Consider the following 20,038-nt stretch of genomic DNA (forward strand, 5'->3'; position numbering starts at 1 on the left):
TGAAGTTATGCTCTTCATGGTGTCAGGAAGGCCTTGCAGTACCTCTAAACTTTGATTAAAATTTCATGCTTTATTCCTTTTAAAGCGGTTTATGGTGACCTCGTCTGCAGGATGTCCCAAATCCCAGGCTAGGGAGCGCCTGAGCTCGCTCCGTCCCTGACTCTGCTAAGAGCACAGTGAAGAGCAGGGAAATAAATGGGAGATGGTGCTCGGGGTGCAAGCCTTGGCCACCGGCTGACATGGGGACAGGAGGGCAAGCACGCAGCAACACCTTCTGGCTGGTGAGGGGTCTGGAGAACAAGTCCTACGAGGAGCGGCTGAGGGAGCTGGGCTTGTTCAGCCTGGAGAAGAGGAGGCTCAGGGCCGACCTCATTGCACCCCACAGGTACCTGAAAGGAGGCTGCAGCGAGGTGGGGGTTGGTCTATTCTCCCACGTGCCTGGTGACAGGACGAGGGGGAATGGGCTGAAGTTGGGCCAGGGGAAGTTTAGGTCGGGTATTTGGAAGAACTTCTTTACCAAAAGGGTTGTTAGGCACTGGAATGGGCTGCCCAGGGAAGTGGTTGAGTCCCCATCCCTGGAGGTCTTTAAAAGACGTTTAGATGTAGAGCTTAGGGATATGGTTTAGTGGAGGACTTGTTAGTGTTAGGTCAGAGCTTGGACTTGGTGATCGTGGAGGTCTCTTCCAACCTAGATGATTCTGGGATTCTGCCCACCCTGGCATTGCCGGGGATGCTCTGGTCCCTAGCGCGGTCCCCCGAATCCCGAGCACAGTCCGCCAAGCTCCTCATGCCCTGTGAAGGACCCAGAGTCTGTTCAAACCCCAACATCTGCTGAAGAAACGGTGGGCACATTCCGTGCAGAGCAACAGTGCCAAGAGAAATCTTGCTGGAAGCACTGATCTGAGCAGTTTCCCTCGCGTAAAGCAAGCTGAGGACTGCAAACCTCTTTCCTCAACCACTGCAGGGCAGAAGTAACCTCTGGCTCCTGCCGACCGCCCCCCGCTGAGGACGCCGCTCTCTGAAGCCCTCATCTGAGCAGGGCTCCCGCACGCGGGCGATGCCTCCCACCGTCACAGTGCCTTCTGCAGCGTACAGCCGACACGTGGAGCAGCACGATGATTTCACACACAGCTGAATTAGTTCAAGGCACAAGACTTTGGGATGATGTGATCGAAATTCTCCACAAACCTGCACTCAAGTTGTTCCAGGGCAGAACAGGAACGGAGCAAGAGGGGGCAGAGGCTGGAGCCCCGGGCACGAGCTCGGCGCCTCGTGCTGGAGCCCTGCCAGCACGGCTGTGCCTGCGCACGCTGGGGCAAACGTGCCCAAGGTTGTCTGCAGGGACGCTGCTGTGTCGACACCGTGTTCCTGAAAACACCCAGATGAGCAGCTTGTTCTGTCCTCTTCCCCTTCTCGCTGCTCTTTAGGGCACGCGCGATGCCTTCCGTTCTCACCCGGGGATCTGCAAACCTCTGCTATCGCTTGCAAGCTCCAGGCAGGACAGCCAGATACTTAACCAGTCCAATAAACCAACAAAAAAAGGAAAAAAAAAAACGAAACAGAAAGAAGGGGGAGCCGACGTGTAGCATCAGTTCCAGAATGGACTCGCTCCTTCTGTCTTTTCTTTGGTGCTGTGTATGTATGACTGGGAACTGGCCAACCAGGCATTAAAATAAACACAGAATGGTTAAAATATCAGCTCCAAAACAGATGTTGAAATCTTATTGCATTTCCCAAAGCTGGTGTTTACTGCCTTGGCAACCTAAGAATGCTGTTTTGCTTAAAGCACAATTTCAGTAATTCTTCTGCCTTGAATAATGCGAAGGAATTTTCAAATTATTTCCAGACCTTGGTAGCTCCCTGCCTTCTTAGAAGGAAGCACCGGCCTTTTGTCTCTAAGAAACTGCTCCGAGTTTGTCTCCTGTCGGGAGGGGAAGGCTTTGGTAGCCTAAGCTTTGCCTCTTAATGGACTGTAGTCAGGAAACAACCACACACCGTTTTACTTGATAGCACACGACTGGCTCTCCTCAGCTAAGAGATGTCGAACAAATTGCTCCCCTTTAAGCCAGACAAGGTAGATTAGAGCTCCGAGCCTTGAACTGCTCCAGCTGTATCCACCTGCTCGGAGCAACCATGCTGTCTCCGACTGCATTTTTCACCTTTTCTCCAGGAAATCTGACATAACCAGTCGAAAAGTTTTCACTGTGGTTCTGCAGGCTTTTTACAGGACGTCACACCGGCAGGAAACGTACGTGGTACATCCCCAAAGCTTTTATTTTCTGGCTTCCGAGCGTGTTCACAACAGGTCTAACACAGTGGCCTTCCCTGGAGATTTCGAACTAGGCAGCAATTACACGTGTAAAGGAAGATTGTGAAGTCTCACCACACCCGTGCTGCCCACTGCAGGTACAACGACACAGCGAATACCCCCAGGGTTATCTGGGGGAGCTGGGACAAACACAGCACCGTCGTCCAGTCCCGCCGGAGGAAGGCTGCTTCACAGAGCTGGAGGCAGCGTCTTCTGTTTGTGCAGCAGTCAGAGCAGGCACTAATTGGGATCTTTCCTTCAGCTTGTTTCAGTGACGGAAAATAACTATTAGGGTAAATCAATTGGCCTCAGATTACACGTGTTCAAGATACTGCCCTGATAAAATCTCCCCGAGGAAACGTTTTACCTACTATTTAATTTTTACCATTGTCTTTGGGAGCAGAAATGGGATTAGCTCTACAAAATTTACATCTTAATTCGTGATTACGAAGCATTCTCAACCACAAAGGCATTTAGGAATTAGCTGCTCACAAACCTTAACCAAACTGAGACAAATTCCCCCGCACTTTACCACTGCAGCGTTTCCTCCATTAGCGGCAGAGCAAGACAACAACCGGCACTTCTGCCTCCACGGGGAAACAAAAGCACCTGTTATTGCTTGCGCCAGATAACATGCGAGTGGCTAAGCAGCCTTGAGGAAAAAAAAAGGAAAGGTATCGCTTCCAAAGCCTCGCACAAGGTCCCTGCGGTGCGGACAAAGGGGCGGGCTGCGGCGCTCGGCCGTCATTGTGTGCCTCAAGGCTGTGCGGTCCCCCAGACGTGGGGCACGGAGCAGAGCGTGGCAACGCTACAAAGCTTCATGGTCATGGGTTTCTATAGCTGCTTCTTTTGAAGGGTGGCACAAAAGGCTCGGGGAGCAGGACCATCGCAGGGCTGCAGGAGACTTCTCTGCGGGAGCAGATAAAGGGGAGGGGTGCTGGGGTGTGCGCCGTCTGTCGGCGGAACAAGAGGAGCACCCTCGGTGTCCACCACGAATAGGAAATGAAGTTGGCAGTGGGGTCTCTCACCTCCAGGGAACGTTGCTGGCCACTGGCTTTAGCAGAAGGAAACCAGATGTCCTCAGGTGTGGCACGGGGAGAAAGACAGCTGCCATGTGCAGATACTGCGTAGAGGTGAAGATACCACATACAGATACACGCAGGCACGCACAGTTTGTGCAACACACAACAGGTTATTGCTGCTGACAGCCCCACAGGGAAACACCTTTCATTATACGGCCACGGTTGCGTAAAACAATGCCCTACATAACTCGTCTCAGCTACCCCAGCAACATACACCACAAAAAATGCAAGCCTGCTGGTTAAGATGGAATTACCAGAGCATTCATTTGTGCAAAATGAAAATACGTTCAGGAAGAATTTGCCAAAGTTTGTCGAAGGACCGGGTTCAGCAGAGGACGGCAAACCTGCACAGCCATGTGGGGGCTCCTCATCGACAGCCTCTTCCAGGCTCCCTTTGGGGCTCCAAAGTGGGAGCCCATCCTGCAGACCCTGTCTGGTGCCTTCTCCTTGGGGTGCTGCGCGCCACCGTGCGTGGGGCAGGGCTGTGGGTGCTGGTGTGCAGCCCGTGAATTCCTGGGGACAGTTCTCCCAGTTGCCCCATTGCTGGAGCTGCTGTTCATCTCCTTTGAAGATGGAAAGAATAAAAAAAGCTCACTAGCTTTTGTCCTAAATTCAGACCAGCTGCTTTCTAGTACTGTCCCTCCACCCCAGTTTTTACAGTTTTTACCCACACAACGCACACTGCTGGCCCCCAGCTTCCAATTCGCAGATGTCGACAACGTGAATATCCCCGCTGCCTCTGGAACAGACCACGGATCCCGTTGTCTTTCGTCTGAGAAGTGAAACCCTGCACAGCCGATGTTGCTGGAGGGAGCTCGTGGCTGGAGCCCCCTCCCGCAGGGCAGCTCCCCCCCAAGGGGCTCGGAAAGCTCAGTGCTCAGCTCGGAAGGACGGGACACCGAGATGTCCACACTTACTTTGAATGCAGTTAAGCTGTTGCTTTGCTCTCCCTCCTCTTGGCAGACAAGTGCTACATCAGGGGAAGGTATCGGAGAAGCCAGCCACTGACAGGTTGGGCCACAGCCCCCCCGTCCCGTTTTCTTTTTTTTTGTTCCTGAAACTATCCATCTGCCAAATGTCACTAGCTGATAAGAACTGCCCGTTATTAAATCCCCATTTGTAAATAGATGTTGGCTGACATAATTAATGTCTACCATACAACATAATTTGAATTACAAAGTAAAGGCAATTTAAAAATCAGCCTCCAAATGATTACAATTGATACGCAGTCTATAAATTCCATAGCCCCCAGGAATTATTTAAATTTCTGAAAATGAATGAAAATCAGTACAAGATGTCTTTCAGGAAAACGAGACCAGAAGTGGAGCATCTGAGATAAACTAAATAGTCTCTTGAGATAAACACTCTTTGGTGCAGTAATACCTATGGCTCCAGGCCACCGCGGGTCTGTAATGTCTGCTATACTGTCAAGGCTGTTATCTGCTGTGCCACTGCCACCTACTCAGAATAAATCCCCTTAACTGATAAGCACATTATGTTGAGGACCCCTGCCTGTCACTTCCATCCAACTGGGTGGTTCATTCCAATGCCGTGGCACCGAGCTGCTCCGCTCCTAGGCACCGACACCGCAGGCTGGGATCGAGCCGCCAGCGTACGAGTGCAGGGAGGTGAGCGGAAGAAGTACGAAATGTGTAGAACAAAACCCGGGCTGCGGCGCTTGGAAATGTTTACCGCAGATTTATTCGTCTGCTAACTAAAAATAACAAGTTAAGATGGGCAACAAACACTGTTAACAAGCAAGAGGCAGCATTAGGCTGGGGAGGAAGAACAGCAACACGAGGGTAATGTAAAGCACGCATACGTATGCCCCTTGCATGCCAAGATAAATAGCTCTGATACTTCCTGCAGACATCTGCACTGCAGAATCGCACGGGCTCAACAGCAGCACAGCACCCACAGGAGCACTGCAGAACCCGGACCTTGCACACAGCGGGGCTCTGCTGAGCTTTGCCTCTTTCTCCTGTCTTTATGCTATCACTTAGGGCTTTAAGTGCTTTTCATTATTTTCCTGCTAGTCCTTCCTTCAAAAAATCAGAAGAAATAATTTGAGGCAGTCTAGATTTACTAGAAAAACAAATATCTTCATAAATAAATAGTACCACAAAGGAGCAATGAAGTCTGCTTTCAAGGAAGCAAACGTGCTGCTGCAAATCGCAGGCTGGCAGTTAAGTTCTGCATAAATACACCAGATATGTGGTAGTGATATCTATGTGATAAATTACATTTATCACGCACCTTTGACCATCTCACCTGCACTCGGATCACCCAGCGAGGAAATGTTAACATTCCCGATCTTTCATCAGCTCCAAACAGCTGCCATTAAAAAAAAAAACACACACAGAAAACCCCCAAACCCACAACAAAGAATTCCACATCTTCCCAGAGATAACCTTATCTTTCTCTTTTGAAATGTGAGGTTTTCCCTAAATTGCGTTGGCACATAATCCAGGGTTGGGGGCAGGATGCTCAATCAGGCTTAAGAGCATATAATTAAAGACCTATCAGGGACAGGAAAGGAAGCAAGCATCACTGGGAATCACCAGATCTGCAGCAGATATGTAGTGTAAGAAATCTAAGTACTTATTTGCACCATTGTGGATAGAAGGTCTCAGATTTTTATCTGCAAATGCAGTATTTGTTTCTTCTGCAAGAATCTGTCGAGGAATTACCTTTGAAATAAGAGAGCTACAAATAAAATGAGGACAAATGAAAACCAGGCTGCTCAAATCTGAGACATTTTCTCATTATCTCTGGAATCAGAAACTAGGAATCGCCTTCAGCTCTATCAGATGAGAAGATCATCTCGCAGCGCCTCCACCGAGCCCTGGACATCGAGAAGGGTGTGTGGACTGTGCCAGGCTACGAGCCGGTGTGGTGTAACACTTGGCTGCCCCCCTCAAACAGTAATGAAAGGTCTACACTTAAATACTGTTTTCCCTACAACCAGCAACATGTACAACAATGTGGCTGCTGTGAGAAGATTACAAGGAGAGAAAATCCATAATGAAATGTAAACTCAAAAAAGGCCAGTTAAGCTGGGAGCACCTTCCTTCTCATTAGCTTTCTAACTCCCTTCCTTCACATTCCTCTTTCTTATTCAGTGGAATAATCAATCTTTTTTCTTTCTTTCTTTTTTTTTTTTTTCTTTTTAAACGAGGTGCAAATGCATTTTCACACCTCCACGTAAAACTAGGTTAAGTCTCCAAGCTAATTACACATTATTAATGAGCTCAACAACCGTGGGTAGGCTGGTTAGAGAAGGGATGCAGCTCTGCACGTCACACGTGTGTGCATGAGGATGTACATTTGTGCTCCAGGTGGGATGGAGTCTTCCAGGTGCCGAACTCTTATTTTGTAGTGGCAAAATGCTTAAAATTTCTTGCATTATTAACTGAGCTGCCTGGCCCTGCTGACATGGACAGAGATGGCTGCACAAAGTTTTAGCTACCCAGAACAACCAGTACAACGGCAGGTTGCGCACCAGCACAGATCATCGTGTTCTGGCAAAGTCTGGTTGGGTGGTTTAAGAAGTTGTCACCGTCCACTGAGTGCATCAGTGCCAGAGATTATCCCCTCTGCAGCACAGCATGTGCACACCATTAGTTGCCAATAGATAGGAAAAGCTTGCACGGGACATGGATGGGGCTCTCTGCTGCTTGCTGCATAGGGACAAAGTAGCTCTTCGAGAAATAGGTCTTGAAGTGATAACTTGATGATGAAAGATAATTAAAGGTAGCAAACACCACTGCCAGTTTCCTTTAACACAGTGGGCTCTAATGGCAGCAGTTTAGTTCTACAGCAATGCTTCCCGGTGAGCCGCAGCTCTTCGCTCCCGGGTAGACTTTGCAGGGGAAGCATGGGCACAAGAGAGACATCTTACAGGATCAGCTCTGCAGTGCGATGCCAAAACCAACACAGGAATTCCTAAAGTCCTCAGATCCAGGGTGTACGCCACAGCAGCCTGAATGATACAGTTCTTAAAAATGTGTTCATTTTGCTTTTAATTCATTCTCTTTTTAGAAATACAGAGCTTCTAACGATGTTTGTTACGCACTCCTTAACATGAGACACTACACATGCACATACATATCATTTATATGTCTAAATATATATAAAAAAAGATGATTTTCAGAGACATAAATGTTTGTACAGAAGTAGTACACACGACTATCAAAACAAACAATCCCCTTCATCCTAGCTCTGGATTAGATCTGTATCAGAACATGTGTACACAAAGCCAGTACGGCCTGACGTTTATAGCAAGCATGCAGCATGAATGAAGAATGGCGTGCTATGGATCTTGCACAGATTCTGATAACTTCTGGTTAAAAGCCTTCTTGTTGGAAGTATTATTCAAACCTTAAATATGCCACGCTGTGGGATGAGTGTGTGCTAAAAAATTCTTCACAGACCTGCTAATTGAACTTCATGAGTTTCTTCAGAATACCACTATGCAGAATATAGCTATAACCACTTTAATTCTTTAGTTTCTAGCTGGCAGGAAAAACAAGCCCTAATTGTGTCAGAGTTTAGCTGCTGAAGAGATCAGTGTTTTATGAGGGATGTAAAAATGGTTCACAGTTACTAAAATAGAATTTTTTGTTTGCTTTTCAAGGAGGGGGGAAAGGAACATTTATAACTTAAGAGTCTAAAAGTGGGCAATTAAAAAATACACCAATAAATTAGTCTTCCTAGGATATTTTCTGGCTTGGGGAAAGACAGTAGTAAACACATCTGGGAATTTTCCTGCTGAAAGCTCCTGACTTGTAAGTGAGATCTAAGTGGGTATGGTTTTAATCCCAAAATTACATGTTTTCTTCCATGCAAACCCCTCTTGCAAAGACACTACTTTCCTTCTAGATTTTCTTTTCAATGTGACCTAAACACACATTTTATAGGACATATTCTCCTATCAGCTCATGCTTACCCCTAAAATGCCCCCAGAAGGAGAATGATGCCATCATGTCTGCTTCTTCAGCCCTCACGGTACTGTGCTGCACGCGTTTATATTCCACTGCAAATAGTGGAACAGATCTACTTTTGCAGCAGAGTCAGGCCAACAAGCATCAAGAACGGGACTTGAGAAAAATCATCACTTACTGCCTTTCGAGTAGGTACATTTAGGTATCCCAAAGGCAATACTGACAGCGGCTTCCCCGCATCGCGAACGTGGATTTTGCACTTACCAGCATCAAGGCTACCAGTAGCTGCAGTCCAGCCCATGACGGGGGGAATGGCACCGACGACAGCTCCCACCCACGTGTTGGCAATGCTCATCCTCTTCATGGGTGTGTAGCAGCATGTGTACAGGAAGATGTTGAAGGCTCCCAGGGCGCCGGTGAGAGGGTTGACTCCCAGCGTCAGCAGGGCGATCCCCGGCACCCCGCAGGAGGCAGCGAAGCACACGGCGAGCAGGGGGCTGTGGGAGGAGAGCCGAGGCACACACTTAGCATAGGAGCCTCTCTTAAAGAGTTATTAGTGCCCCCCTCCCCTTGCTCTTCCTCCCACTCCTCCAGAAAGCTAAGATGAGATTTGGGTTCTTTTTTAGGGATTTTTATTACTCTTCCAACTCCAATCTTCACATCTGCCCCCCATCCCAAGGCAAGCCTTTCTAAACAATCAAGGCAATCTTGCCACAGGTTTGCAATGACAGGTGATTCTTATCCTTGTGACCAAATTAATTGAAGCTATGCAGGTCAATAGCCCTCCCGTAGAATCAGTGCTTCCAGCAGATCATTTTCTTCTATCCTAATAGTAGTACATTTTGACCTCTGGAAAAGGCACTCCGTGTTTGGAGTGAACGAGCACGGTTGTAGCCTGCCAGATTTTTAACTGATTGCAATTTTCCAAGGGATCTTTTGGATGAAATACAACAGGGTTAGACCCAAAATTAGGAAGCATTTAAGAGGAAAAGAGTACATTCAATCATTTTGAAATTATGCTAACAGAAATGAAGTATTTTTTGGCTTTTCAGAAAACGGCTGAAACTTCCATGGCCCCATTTAGCTTGCATGCTCAGCTAAGCAAGGGTAGCACACCAAAGCAATTCTGGTAACAAAACCAAAATTAAAAGTCATCTTCTAAGTGTAACTGGAATTAACTGAAGATATTTCAGGTTTGCCTGAAAGAACCAAACAATAAAGATGCTAATCACTTCTGCTGATTTCTACTGCACAAGAGCTAGGAGCTGAGGCAAGGCTGGAAAATCCTGTTAAAATCTGTAAGAAAGTGGCTGAAGCGGTGTAAGCTTCTGCTAGTAAGTTCCACAATAAACACCCAAATACGATGAACAAGGATTTTTTGTTCAGCTACCAAAACCACACTTTGCGGGCAGCAAGCACCATGATGCAACCCGAAGGAAGCCGTATTTGTGTTCCCTTGCCCCTGATCAACGTGTTTGCTGCTGTGGAAATCTCTTCACCTGTGCTTGTTCAAGGACATTTGGTAAAACGGGAAGAGAACCAAATTCCACTAAGAGAAATAATGTGGTGTGAGACCTGAGGAAAATGCCATTAACTGTGTTGCATTAAATAACCAATGCAGCTAAATACACACTTTTAATCATACATATTACAGCAAAAAACACACGTGCTAGCAGCAATGTCTCTACGTGAACTTTAGCTTTACACATTTTGTCTAATTTTAAACTATGCAGCCTTTGTTTTCTACCATTACCCTGCCCTCTGGCTGAATCCTTAACCTTAAATACGTGTTGCAAGCACTGCTCCAACCCTCGTAAGGAAAATTTGCTGGTGGGGATGAATTTTATGTGAGTTTTATCAGCACAAAATCCTCCTGTTCCAATTTTTATTTTTAAAACCTTCATCAGACCAATACTGTATGGAAATCCTAAATAACCACAAGAACTAAAATGAGCAAATCTCACACCAAAGATCTGCCTTCAATTTAAATTAAATTGCCTGAGTCGACACATCCCAGCGTTTTATCCAGCTTTTCAAACCCATCGCTGGATTTCAGGTTACAGAGCACGTTCACACTCCGTGGGCAGCTTTGGGGTTACGAAGGCAGCCCAGATCCAGGCCGGTCCCTGCCGTGCCTCCAATGACAAAGCAATGCACCAATCTGAGAACGTTTCCGTGAGGGTCCTGTGAAAGGAGCCGGACAGCTGTGCCCTTCAGGTTTGCACTAGCGGTGCTCTTTTCAGGAAAGGCAGCAAAACACAACGTGCACAGTAAGCTGCCTCAGCGCTGCCTACCAGTGCTGTACTTTCCAGACGTTGCCCCTCTACAGTGAAAGCCTGACTGGGTTTGGTTAAACAAATCTATCTTGACTGATTCCTGACTAAAATACCGTCAGGCACACAGATGAACACCAGGCTGGCACAATATGTGCTCCAGAGGTGACAAAAGACCAGCCTGACCCTGCGAGGCCCAGTGCCCACGTAGGCTCCTGCGGGGCGCGCAGCCTTCAGTGAGGACACGGCAACCTAGAGCTGCGAGCACTTTTCTTGTTAATCGAGTGAAGACCCATCTGCATCTCTCCAAATCGAAGGGGTGCCAGGCACCAAGAGCCGCTGATGGAGCAGCGGACACCAGCACTTCACCTCTCCTTGGGAGAGGGGAGGAGGAGGCCAGGCCCTCCATGGCGGATCCAGTCACCGCGGCCTTCCCTGTGGCAGGAGCCCCGCAGGGCCAGCCCTGGCACCACTGTTGTCGGAGCTGACCAATGGATCAGAAAAACCCCGCTACAAAATGAATCTTTATAGAAAGGGAAGGGTGAAGTTACATGATTGAGACCTCCAGAAAAGATGCTCTGTTCCTGGTGGCTGAAAACTTGTTTTTGTTTCTCGGTTTCGTCATTTTTGCTTCTTTAAAAGGAAGCTCCTGAAGGCACTTTGATCGTGTCTGTATGTGTCTGTACACAGTCCCACAGATCTCAGGGGAGGGCATCAAGTCAGCAATGGCTGTTCTTCACAAGCAGCCGAACTGTTTTACCTTTAGACATCTAGAAAGTATCCCATTTTCTATTTCTCTCCAGTGTTTCCTTAAAAAACAAAGAACTGTAAAATTCTTCTGGAAGAGTAATTGTGTGACTGACAAGGGCCTGCATCAGAAACTCCAGCTGAGATCAGAAACTCAGACTGTGATCTGATGATTCCGCTTTGTTATTTCTGCCCCATAAAACTCTTTCACATTACAAAGACACTGCACTCAGAAATTAGGACCCTGCTTTCTTGGCGAGACACGAGGCAGGGGAGAATTCAACTCACTCTCCCAGAAATATGTCATCTTTATAAGGTCTAGGAGAAGTATAAGCAACTCCTCATTGGGAAAGAGACAGTATTTGAGGAAACGGTAAAGAGCTTTCAATTACTGGTGCAGTTTTTACTGCTTCAGTGACTGGGAGGATTTTAAGCTGGAAACACTTATCCCAGGTTTCAATCTCAGCAGTGTAAGGGTATTCTCATTTCTAATAGCTTATGGTCTCTTTAGGGACCATGATGTACCTCCATGCCTACGTAAATTCTGTGAAATCTCACGGATGTGGTGTGATGCTCATCGACTTAATGCACGCTCCCTTCTGTGCCTGTGCCTCACAGGAGATCAGGAGCAGGAGAAAGGCTGCGATGCTGAGCTGTCACCACATCTGCCCACCACTGTGGTGGTTTTACCATGCTAGGCAGCTGAACACCACAACCGCTCTCTCACTCCCCCTCCTCAGATGAGGAGGGGAAGAAGTAAAGGAAAGAACAACTCACGGGTTGAGATAAGGATAATTTAATTAAAGAGAAAAAATATATATATATATTATTAAGGAAATATTATTATTAATTAAACAATTCAACTAAAGGGAAAAAAGGGAAAGGGGAAGAGGGAGGGGGAAAGGGAATAACTAAACAAAACAAGTAAAGGCTATGTGGAAGTGCAGAGGAAAAGAAATTCCTCTCTACTTCCCACAAATGCGCGATGCTTGACCACGTCCTTGAAGCAGGGCCTCAACGCACGTAGCCGGTGTTCGGGAGGAGGACAGACGTTTTCGCAACGAGAGCCCACCCCTCTCCTCTTCCTCCTTTTTCCACCTTTTATTGCTGAGTGTGACATCATATGGTATGGAATATCCCTTTGGTTGGGTTAGGTCAGCTGCCCTGCTGATGTTTCTCACTTTTTTGCCCACCCTCTAGGAGGGTTAGAGAGAGTCCTGATGCTGTGCCAGCACTGCTCAGCAGCAGACACAACACTGGTGTGATACCACTGCTGTTCTAGCTACAAGTGCAGAGTGCAGCACTGCAAGGGCTGCTGCAGGGAAAGTTAACATCCCAGCCAGACCCAGTACAACCACCTACAGTCCACAGCATGCCCCCACTACAGCCTTGTGCGATCACGCAGCGCAGTGCACGTCGCAGGAGCACAGGTAGCTGGGAGCCCAGCACCAGGGAATTCTCTCACATGGTGGTCAAAAGTGGCTGCAGGGTCTCTGCTGGTTTCCTTCATCCTGAAACCATCCATACAGTAAGTGCAGGCTGATGACAGACGCTGGTGCATGAGCCTCATTTCACTTGGGCGTTCACTTACGCTGAGGGAATCACTCCCATGGGAAAAAAAGGGCAATCTTCCACTGGAAAATTGGCCAAGAAGCTAGCTGGGAAAGCAAACATTGAGTAAGAAACTGGGTTTTATGATGGATTCTTGGGAGGAGTTGGTTTCAGTTATTTGGCTGATTAAAATCAGGCCCTGGAAAAATACTACAAGCGCCAAATGAGTTCTCTTCAAATTTCAATGCTAAAATACCCAAGTATGTCACCACATAGGACACCTCCTACAGGAAAACCAAAAACTGGTAGTTCTGCCTCATCCCTCTCTTCTCCTTTATTGAGAATGCATATATCAAAGTCTGCCCAAGGATACCTCTAAAAGATTTGAACTTTGAGCTAAAAGCTCAGGAGAGAACTTCAGCTTGAACAGTGAACAATCAAACCCTTATGAATCCAAAGAAAATCTGATGAGATTTCATTCCTGTTCAGTTTGAGGAGGAGGAGAAGAGGCAGAGGAGCATGGCTCAAGGACAGCCCCAAGCTGCTGCAGGGAACGGGGTGCAGGCAGGAGGAACCCCTCGCACACACCACCCCAAGGGACCCATGTGAACCCTCACCCATTGTACTGCTGATGGTGACTTCGAGACACAGCAGCCTGTTTTAATTTGTGTGCTATGGCATCATCTTTGAATCTAGGTGCCACTTACAGATAAGCTGGTTATACATATATAATGATCTCGCACATGTGTGGATGAAGCATATTTATTTAATAGTCTCCAGAGCCATGGGTAATAGTACTTATTGACTCACACCGTTACTTGGAAAAATGGAAAGGGGAAAACAAATTAAAGCATTTGCCCATCTATAAAATTAATGTAGTATTTTTCCTATTTCACAGCAGCATTAGCAAGCTTAATGTCTATAAAGATCAATAGCTTCACTACTCTGCATGCTCTTCTACACTATCCTTGGCATTTTGTGAAGATCGCTATCAAAGTACAGACAGAGCTACAATTAAAAAACAACAGTATAAAAAAGGTGATAAGGAGTTTAAAAGCAAATTGTATTTGGAAAAAAGTATCTAGAAAGTACACAAAATTTCCCCTTAAAACATACCAACATTCAGAAATATGAAAAATTCCAGTATCAGCATCTAACACTTCGACCTAGCTCTGTGAATATATTGACACTCATATACAAATACAGGCACAAAGCCCCTATGAATTCTGAATAGGTGCATTCAAGCAATCAGCAGTTGTATGCAATTCATGTTCAGATGCTATGTAAATACATAAGAAACTTAATTTGTGACCTTGTGTTAATGGGAAATTGGGCACGCAAAACATATTTGCATAAAAGCTTAAGCTTGAATCTAAGTGTCCATTTAAGATTGCCTGCATATTTTTCAGGTGAAGCTAAGTGCTTATATCTGAAAATTAGATTCAAAGCCCAATACAGAAGGTAATAAAACAAATTCTCTCTTCTCCCTGTCTGTCAAAAACCTTTTATGGAAACATCACCACTTCTAAAAAGGCAAACTGAAAAAAAAACACCCAAACAACAAAACAACAGCACCCTTTTGTTCTGCTGCAGCATGCACAGAGTACCTTAATGGCCCGAAAGATTTAAATTCCTGGTTGGCATTTTGCATTAGATCTTATTATTGACAACAGCCACGAGCCACAAGGCCAGGGATCCGTTCTGCCAAATGCAGGGTGCAGAACTAAAAGCTATGGGATGGGGATGGTGAAAAGCAAAGCGCGGGGGGCAAAGGCTGGGCTTTGGTGGGGCAGAGGCAGGGGCAGCACCTCTGCTCCCTGGCCACCCCCAGCCAGGTTTTGCCTCCTGAAGGCGATTCCGTCCTTTGCATCCCAGGATGGGTTTCCCACTTCCTCCAAGATGCAGGCTCAGCAACACCACCGTGCTTCTCCCCTCGCTTGTTTGCTGCAGCTGCCCCCAGAAAGGGGGCTGCCTGAGCACTGGCTTCAGCATCTCCCCTCGTGACAGGTAAATGAGATGATCAAGGTGAGATTGATGCCTCAGACTGATCTCAATATTGCTACTATGGACGTAAATTTCATCTGCATATAGTGTCAAAACAATTTGTTGTAATAAAAAGACGAACAGCCTGAACCAGCCTAGCACGCAGATGGGTTGAAACTACTGGGAGCTCTGCAATTCTTTGGCAGAACAAGAACAGAAGTGTGATTTGCATCTCTGCAACTCCATTTCACCATCATGGTCTGAGGTACGAGTCCAGTGCATGAACACTGTTCCAACGCCACAATTAAAATCAGATTTTGGGAATAATCATCATAAATTGCTTATTATTACTGGAATCTGTAGGTACTAAAAATGTCCCCTGACTACCCGCCCGTACAAGGCTGCCAGAGGAAGCCCCCTCTTTCTAACTTTTTCCAGGTCAGCAAGAAATTATTAAGGCTTCCGAAGCCATTTCCAAGCTCAGACCAAAGCTGCAGACTGAGGTTTTTGCATTTTTCCAGCAGCGATGAGAAGTGACACAAATCAAAGCAGAATTCGCTTCTCTTCAATTATTTCTGCAGCCAGGAAAGCTCGTTTCAAGAGGGGAGGATGTCCACAGAAATCTCCAGTACAAACCATCACCCTCTGCAGCTGCTGATTCAGTTCTGCTCATCTCTTGGCATCTTCTTGGCTCCTGCGGCCAGACAACACCAAGAGTTGCCAAAAGCCAGTCCTCGGGTGGGAGCTGAGCCTGGATCACCACTGTCAGGCGGTTCTGAGCTATGGCTCGGCCACCTCCCGCAGCTGGAGGCGCACCAGCAGGGGATTTTTTTTTTCCTTTTAAAGGATCAGCACCCAAAAACTGCTGAGCCCTCCTTGGAAACTTTGAGATCCAGCAGGAGAACTGAGGAAGGCCATTGGGCCCGGCAGTGACCCTGGCAATCCCAGCGAGGAGCCGAGGATGTTACGCACTGCAACAACATATGACTGTATGAAGCCTTCCTGCTCCTAGGACTTAGGTAATGGGCAAGAAAGACCATCTCCTTCCAGCACACATCTGGACTGTGTTTGCATAATTTCCAGCTCTGCTTCCCCAGATGGACAGACGCCTGAAACCGGCACTGGGGTTGTCTTCTGGCACAAGTGCCGCAGTCAGCTGACAGCAAAAAAATGAGCCAGAAAGCTGTAAAAGGCACATTTTGCCCTGAATAGCAACAGTAGCTTCCCTGAAACGATTTTGAGGGGAGGCTAAAAAAAAACACTCCGGCAGCTTCTAAGCACAAAGTAAGGAACAGATCATTCCGAGCCAATCAGTAATCATGGCAGACAACTGAATGATGGCAATCTACCAACAGTGAAATCGAATTCTAACTTTCCGCACAAATCCTTTCAGGCTGCATATTTATATATTTAGTAATAAAAACCATATTCATGACCATTGTCAGCTGTAGAAGTGATACAGTAATAACAACAATGCTAATGGAAACTGAAACTGGAACAACATTGTCTGGATCAGTAGCTTCATCACTGATGATTTTTCTAAAACGATTCTAATTTATTGCAAAAGATATTAAATCCCCGAAGAGCCCTCCAGACAGACCGGGCTGCCCCGACAGAAAAAACATTCACACTCTGGGCTCAGATTTTGCGTCAGAGTGGTTACATGGGGATGCAGGAGGGCCCCTAGTCAGCACAGCCTTGAGACAGCACATCTTTTTTACATACAGCACTTCTAGCATGACTAGCAAAATGTTTTTATATTCAACTCCAGCCTTCAATTACAGATTTGATTAGTTTCAAGGCATGGTATTTCTTTCCAACTAAGAGGGAAAATAGCTTTAGCACTGGCAGAATGCGTGTGTTGCCAGACCCCTTTTTTCTTTCACACAGATCCGACTCAGCAGCAGCCAGCTTCACCAAACCCTGCACTCCCCCTTGTGTGACACCGTCCTCCCCAGGTACATTGTGGTTGAACATCACGAAAGGCCCCCGGACCCGCTGGTTAAGGGTAACTTGCAAAGTGCCAAAATTACGTGAAACTGAACAGTATCTATAAAAAAGATGAACTTGAACTTACTTGAGAGAAAAACACAGAGAAAGCTGCTAATACACATCCATGTATTCTCTCTCAGTCATGCAAGGGAGTCCATGGCTCATGACAAGGGCTGGAGGATGATTGATTTTAAAACTAAAATATGAAACTTTTAATTGGGAAGCCAATTTTTCCCCATTAGCTCCAAGCACCAGAATATGGGCTTGTCTGTCATTTACTAGCAAAGAATGACAAGATGTCCTTTAGGAGGTACAAACAAGTGGGAGCCTCGTAAGTCTCATTTTCTTGTTGTTCCCTTAATGAATTACTTAACGTTGTCTTCACAGGTACAGAGCAGAATCTCCATTCTGCCAGCGTTCAGCCTCTGGTCTGAGCTGTGAGCAAACCTTGGCCTGGTGTCCCGTCCCAGAGGGTGTGCTCCTGTGGCCAGTCAGGGTCTGCAAGCACTACAAGAACTGGATATCAAATTCCCTTTACCTGGGTGTAACACTGCCCCAGGTTTTCAGGTAACATAACAGACTTGGTGTAATTCTGCCCGCTGATTTGTTTTTCTTGGTTGGGTAACTGACCAGTTTTTGTAGCTGGCTTTTTATAATTCAGTTTCTGGAAATAACTATGACAAAGATGCCGATGATCTCAAATTGGACTGTACTTTTCCCCAAAATGTAACAATAAAATAAGGTAAAATAAAATATAAATAAAAAATATATATGAAAAGTTCGGAAAGTGCCTTGTAACACAAACCCTGAGCTGGGAAGGAACAATGTATTGAGGGGAGGTACGGAACTTGCACAGCGCTCCTAAGGAGCTGGGATAGCGGGCAGCATTTAGGCACTCTCAGATGAGGAGCTCAGCCTGCCCTTACAGCACTGCCTCTCCTGATGAAGCTTACAGCCCTAATTTCCAACGCACCTCTTTAAAATGCAAATCCCTCTGAAAGGAGCTGCCCCTTCTGGAGGCACGAGGACGGTGTCCTTTGTCCCAGGGGTCAGGCCAGGCCCATCAGCACCAAGCTGGTGGCATTCTGCAGGGCATCCGAGCGAGAGCAGGGCGACCAGGCGGATTTCAACCCTGAGCGATCCCTGAAGATCCCAAGGAAAGCAACACAGCGAGAACTTGGCATACACAGAGCTCAGTGCTGGGTAAACTCATAGAGCTGGCTGGATGCTGTCAGCGAGCTGCTTTCTGGAGCTCTGGCACTAAATTGCCGACCACGCTCTGGCTTTGCTATCCAATATACTCGTTCAGAAGTCTACTTAGTGTAAATAAATACAAACCAGGATAAAATAGCCCGTGTCTGTGTCAATTCATTTCTCTCCCAATGAAGAAACAACCCATGCATGGAGCCCAAGTCTCCCTGTCAGGGCTGTGCATCGCTGTTGTTTAAAGCAGTAATTGACACTGTATTTTAACCAAATTGGAGGCAATTAGCTTCCCTCGCTCCTCAAGAATCTGAGCTGCAGATGTTCTGTCTCCCTTGCCTGAGCCAGGGACTTTAAAACTATCATAAACAAACAGGGCTAATTTAAAAGAATCATTTCATCTTGAAAGGGACACATCTCTCTTTTTTACACTTGCATAAATCAAAATTGGCTCAATTGATTTTGCTGGAAGTTTCCGCAACGATGTTACGTTTATGCTGAGATGAGGTAAAAGAGTTTCCGGCTCAATTGCAGAAAGAGAAACTGGAGTCCCACGCCTGGTATGGAGCTTTTACCTAAGCACATCCTGCTCTCACTTTACCAGCACAGCTTCACGGAAGTGATGCCAGGGTCGGTCCTTTGCTGCTCAGAGGTTCAAATGTCTGTAGGAAGACTGGGACCAGGGCAAGCAGGGCACTGGGATGAGATAGCCCAGCAAACCCTGGGGAAACTTGCAGTTTGCTAACACCGCATTCAAACACAAATAAAACTTTTTATGCTCCCCGTTGTTATTAAGCAGAAACTTCAATTGGGCCCCATCATTTCACTCGAGGTTAAAAAGAAATTAAAAACGAAGAGGACCCATACTTACAAAATGTTTATGCTCTCATTACATTCGCTGTACACACCAGAATGCTAATCATAACAACCCCGAGCAACCCTGCTGAGCGTTAGCGCGCTCCTTGTTGTATGTCTTTGTTAGGTAGGAGTGAAAGGGTGACTAATAATATTCACAGCTTCCCCACAGCCATGAAAATGTAAATATTTTTTTAAAGTGCTTACAAGACAAACCTACAGTAAATTTGAAAAATGTGCCCCATAATATTTAAACTAAATCCTCCGCTTTAACCTAACAAACCTAACCTTACAACATGGCAGTTAAGTGATCCATTCATTTTATTTCAAAATCTCAATTCTCTCTTCATTTAAGAACCGGAGGCCAGCTGACAAACAGAACGGATAATATGTTCTCTCCAGAAACATTTTTCTGTGATTTAGAGTGATTAAACCTAACACATGCTTCTGCTGAGCCTTCAGCCAACGCTCAGAAAGCAGCGAGTAAAGAAGTCTCAGGCCAGTTCTCAATCTCGTTAAGATAGGGAAAACTGAAGTTTTAGAGGATTTATCAAACTAGACTTCAAAAAAAAAAGTTAGCCAAGCCATTCTTGATTGTGAAGTACAGGATCACAGACTCTAAATACATTCCTGGGAGCAATGAAAGTGAAGGAAATAAGTTATTCACTGCATCCAGAGACAGCAGGACAAGAAGCAACGGTCTGCAGCACGAGGACCCAGGCTGTAGACACCATTTTTTGGAAGAGTACCTGAGCAGATGAGCCTGTCCAAGTGCAGTTCAGGTGTGATCCTGCCTGCCTGTCTGCAGTTCCCTCTCCAGCACTGCAAGCAGGCATATCTCACTGTTCTTGGATCATTTTAAGACACTATAGCACACTCCTAAGTACTTGCCATGTACCACCCGAAACACAAGCACTACACGTTCTGGTGGCCACTGCTACCATGGAGAACTTCTAAGTCAGAAATTCCTTTGTTCAAAAACAAAGCCTGTGTTTGCCCTTCCAAGCTACCCTTTCTTTGCTAGTTATAATCTAGGTATGGTTCTCCTCTGGCAACTGCCCGAACTTGTCACTGACAACTGCTGAAGTTGTCACCGTCCCA

General features: G+C 46.4%; 1 protein-coding gene across 1 annotated transcript in view; it reads right to left on the reverse strand.

Annotated features, from left to right (window-relative positions):
- LOC118175944 (protoheme IX farnesyltransferase, mitochondrial) overlaps nt 1–20,038 on the reverse strand; it is a 102,060-nt gene that overhangs the window by 6,207 nt on the left and 75,815 nt on the right. Inside the window, exon 6 of the mRNA XM_035342628.1 lies at nt 8,598–8,830. Within this exon, the coding sequence (XP_035198519.1) occupies nt 8,598–8,830 (233 nt within the window). The remainder of the gene's footprint in view (nt 1–8,597; nt 8,831–20,038) is intronic.

This window comes from Oxyura jamaicensis, chromosome 18, assembly GCF_011077185.1.
Source record: "Oxyura jamaicensis isolate SHBP4307 breed ruddy duck chromosome 18, BPBGC_Ojam_1.0, whole genome shotgun sequence".
NCBI lineage: Eukaryota > Metazoa > Chordata > Aves > Anseriformes > Anatidae > Oxyura > Oxyura jamaicensis.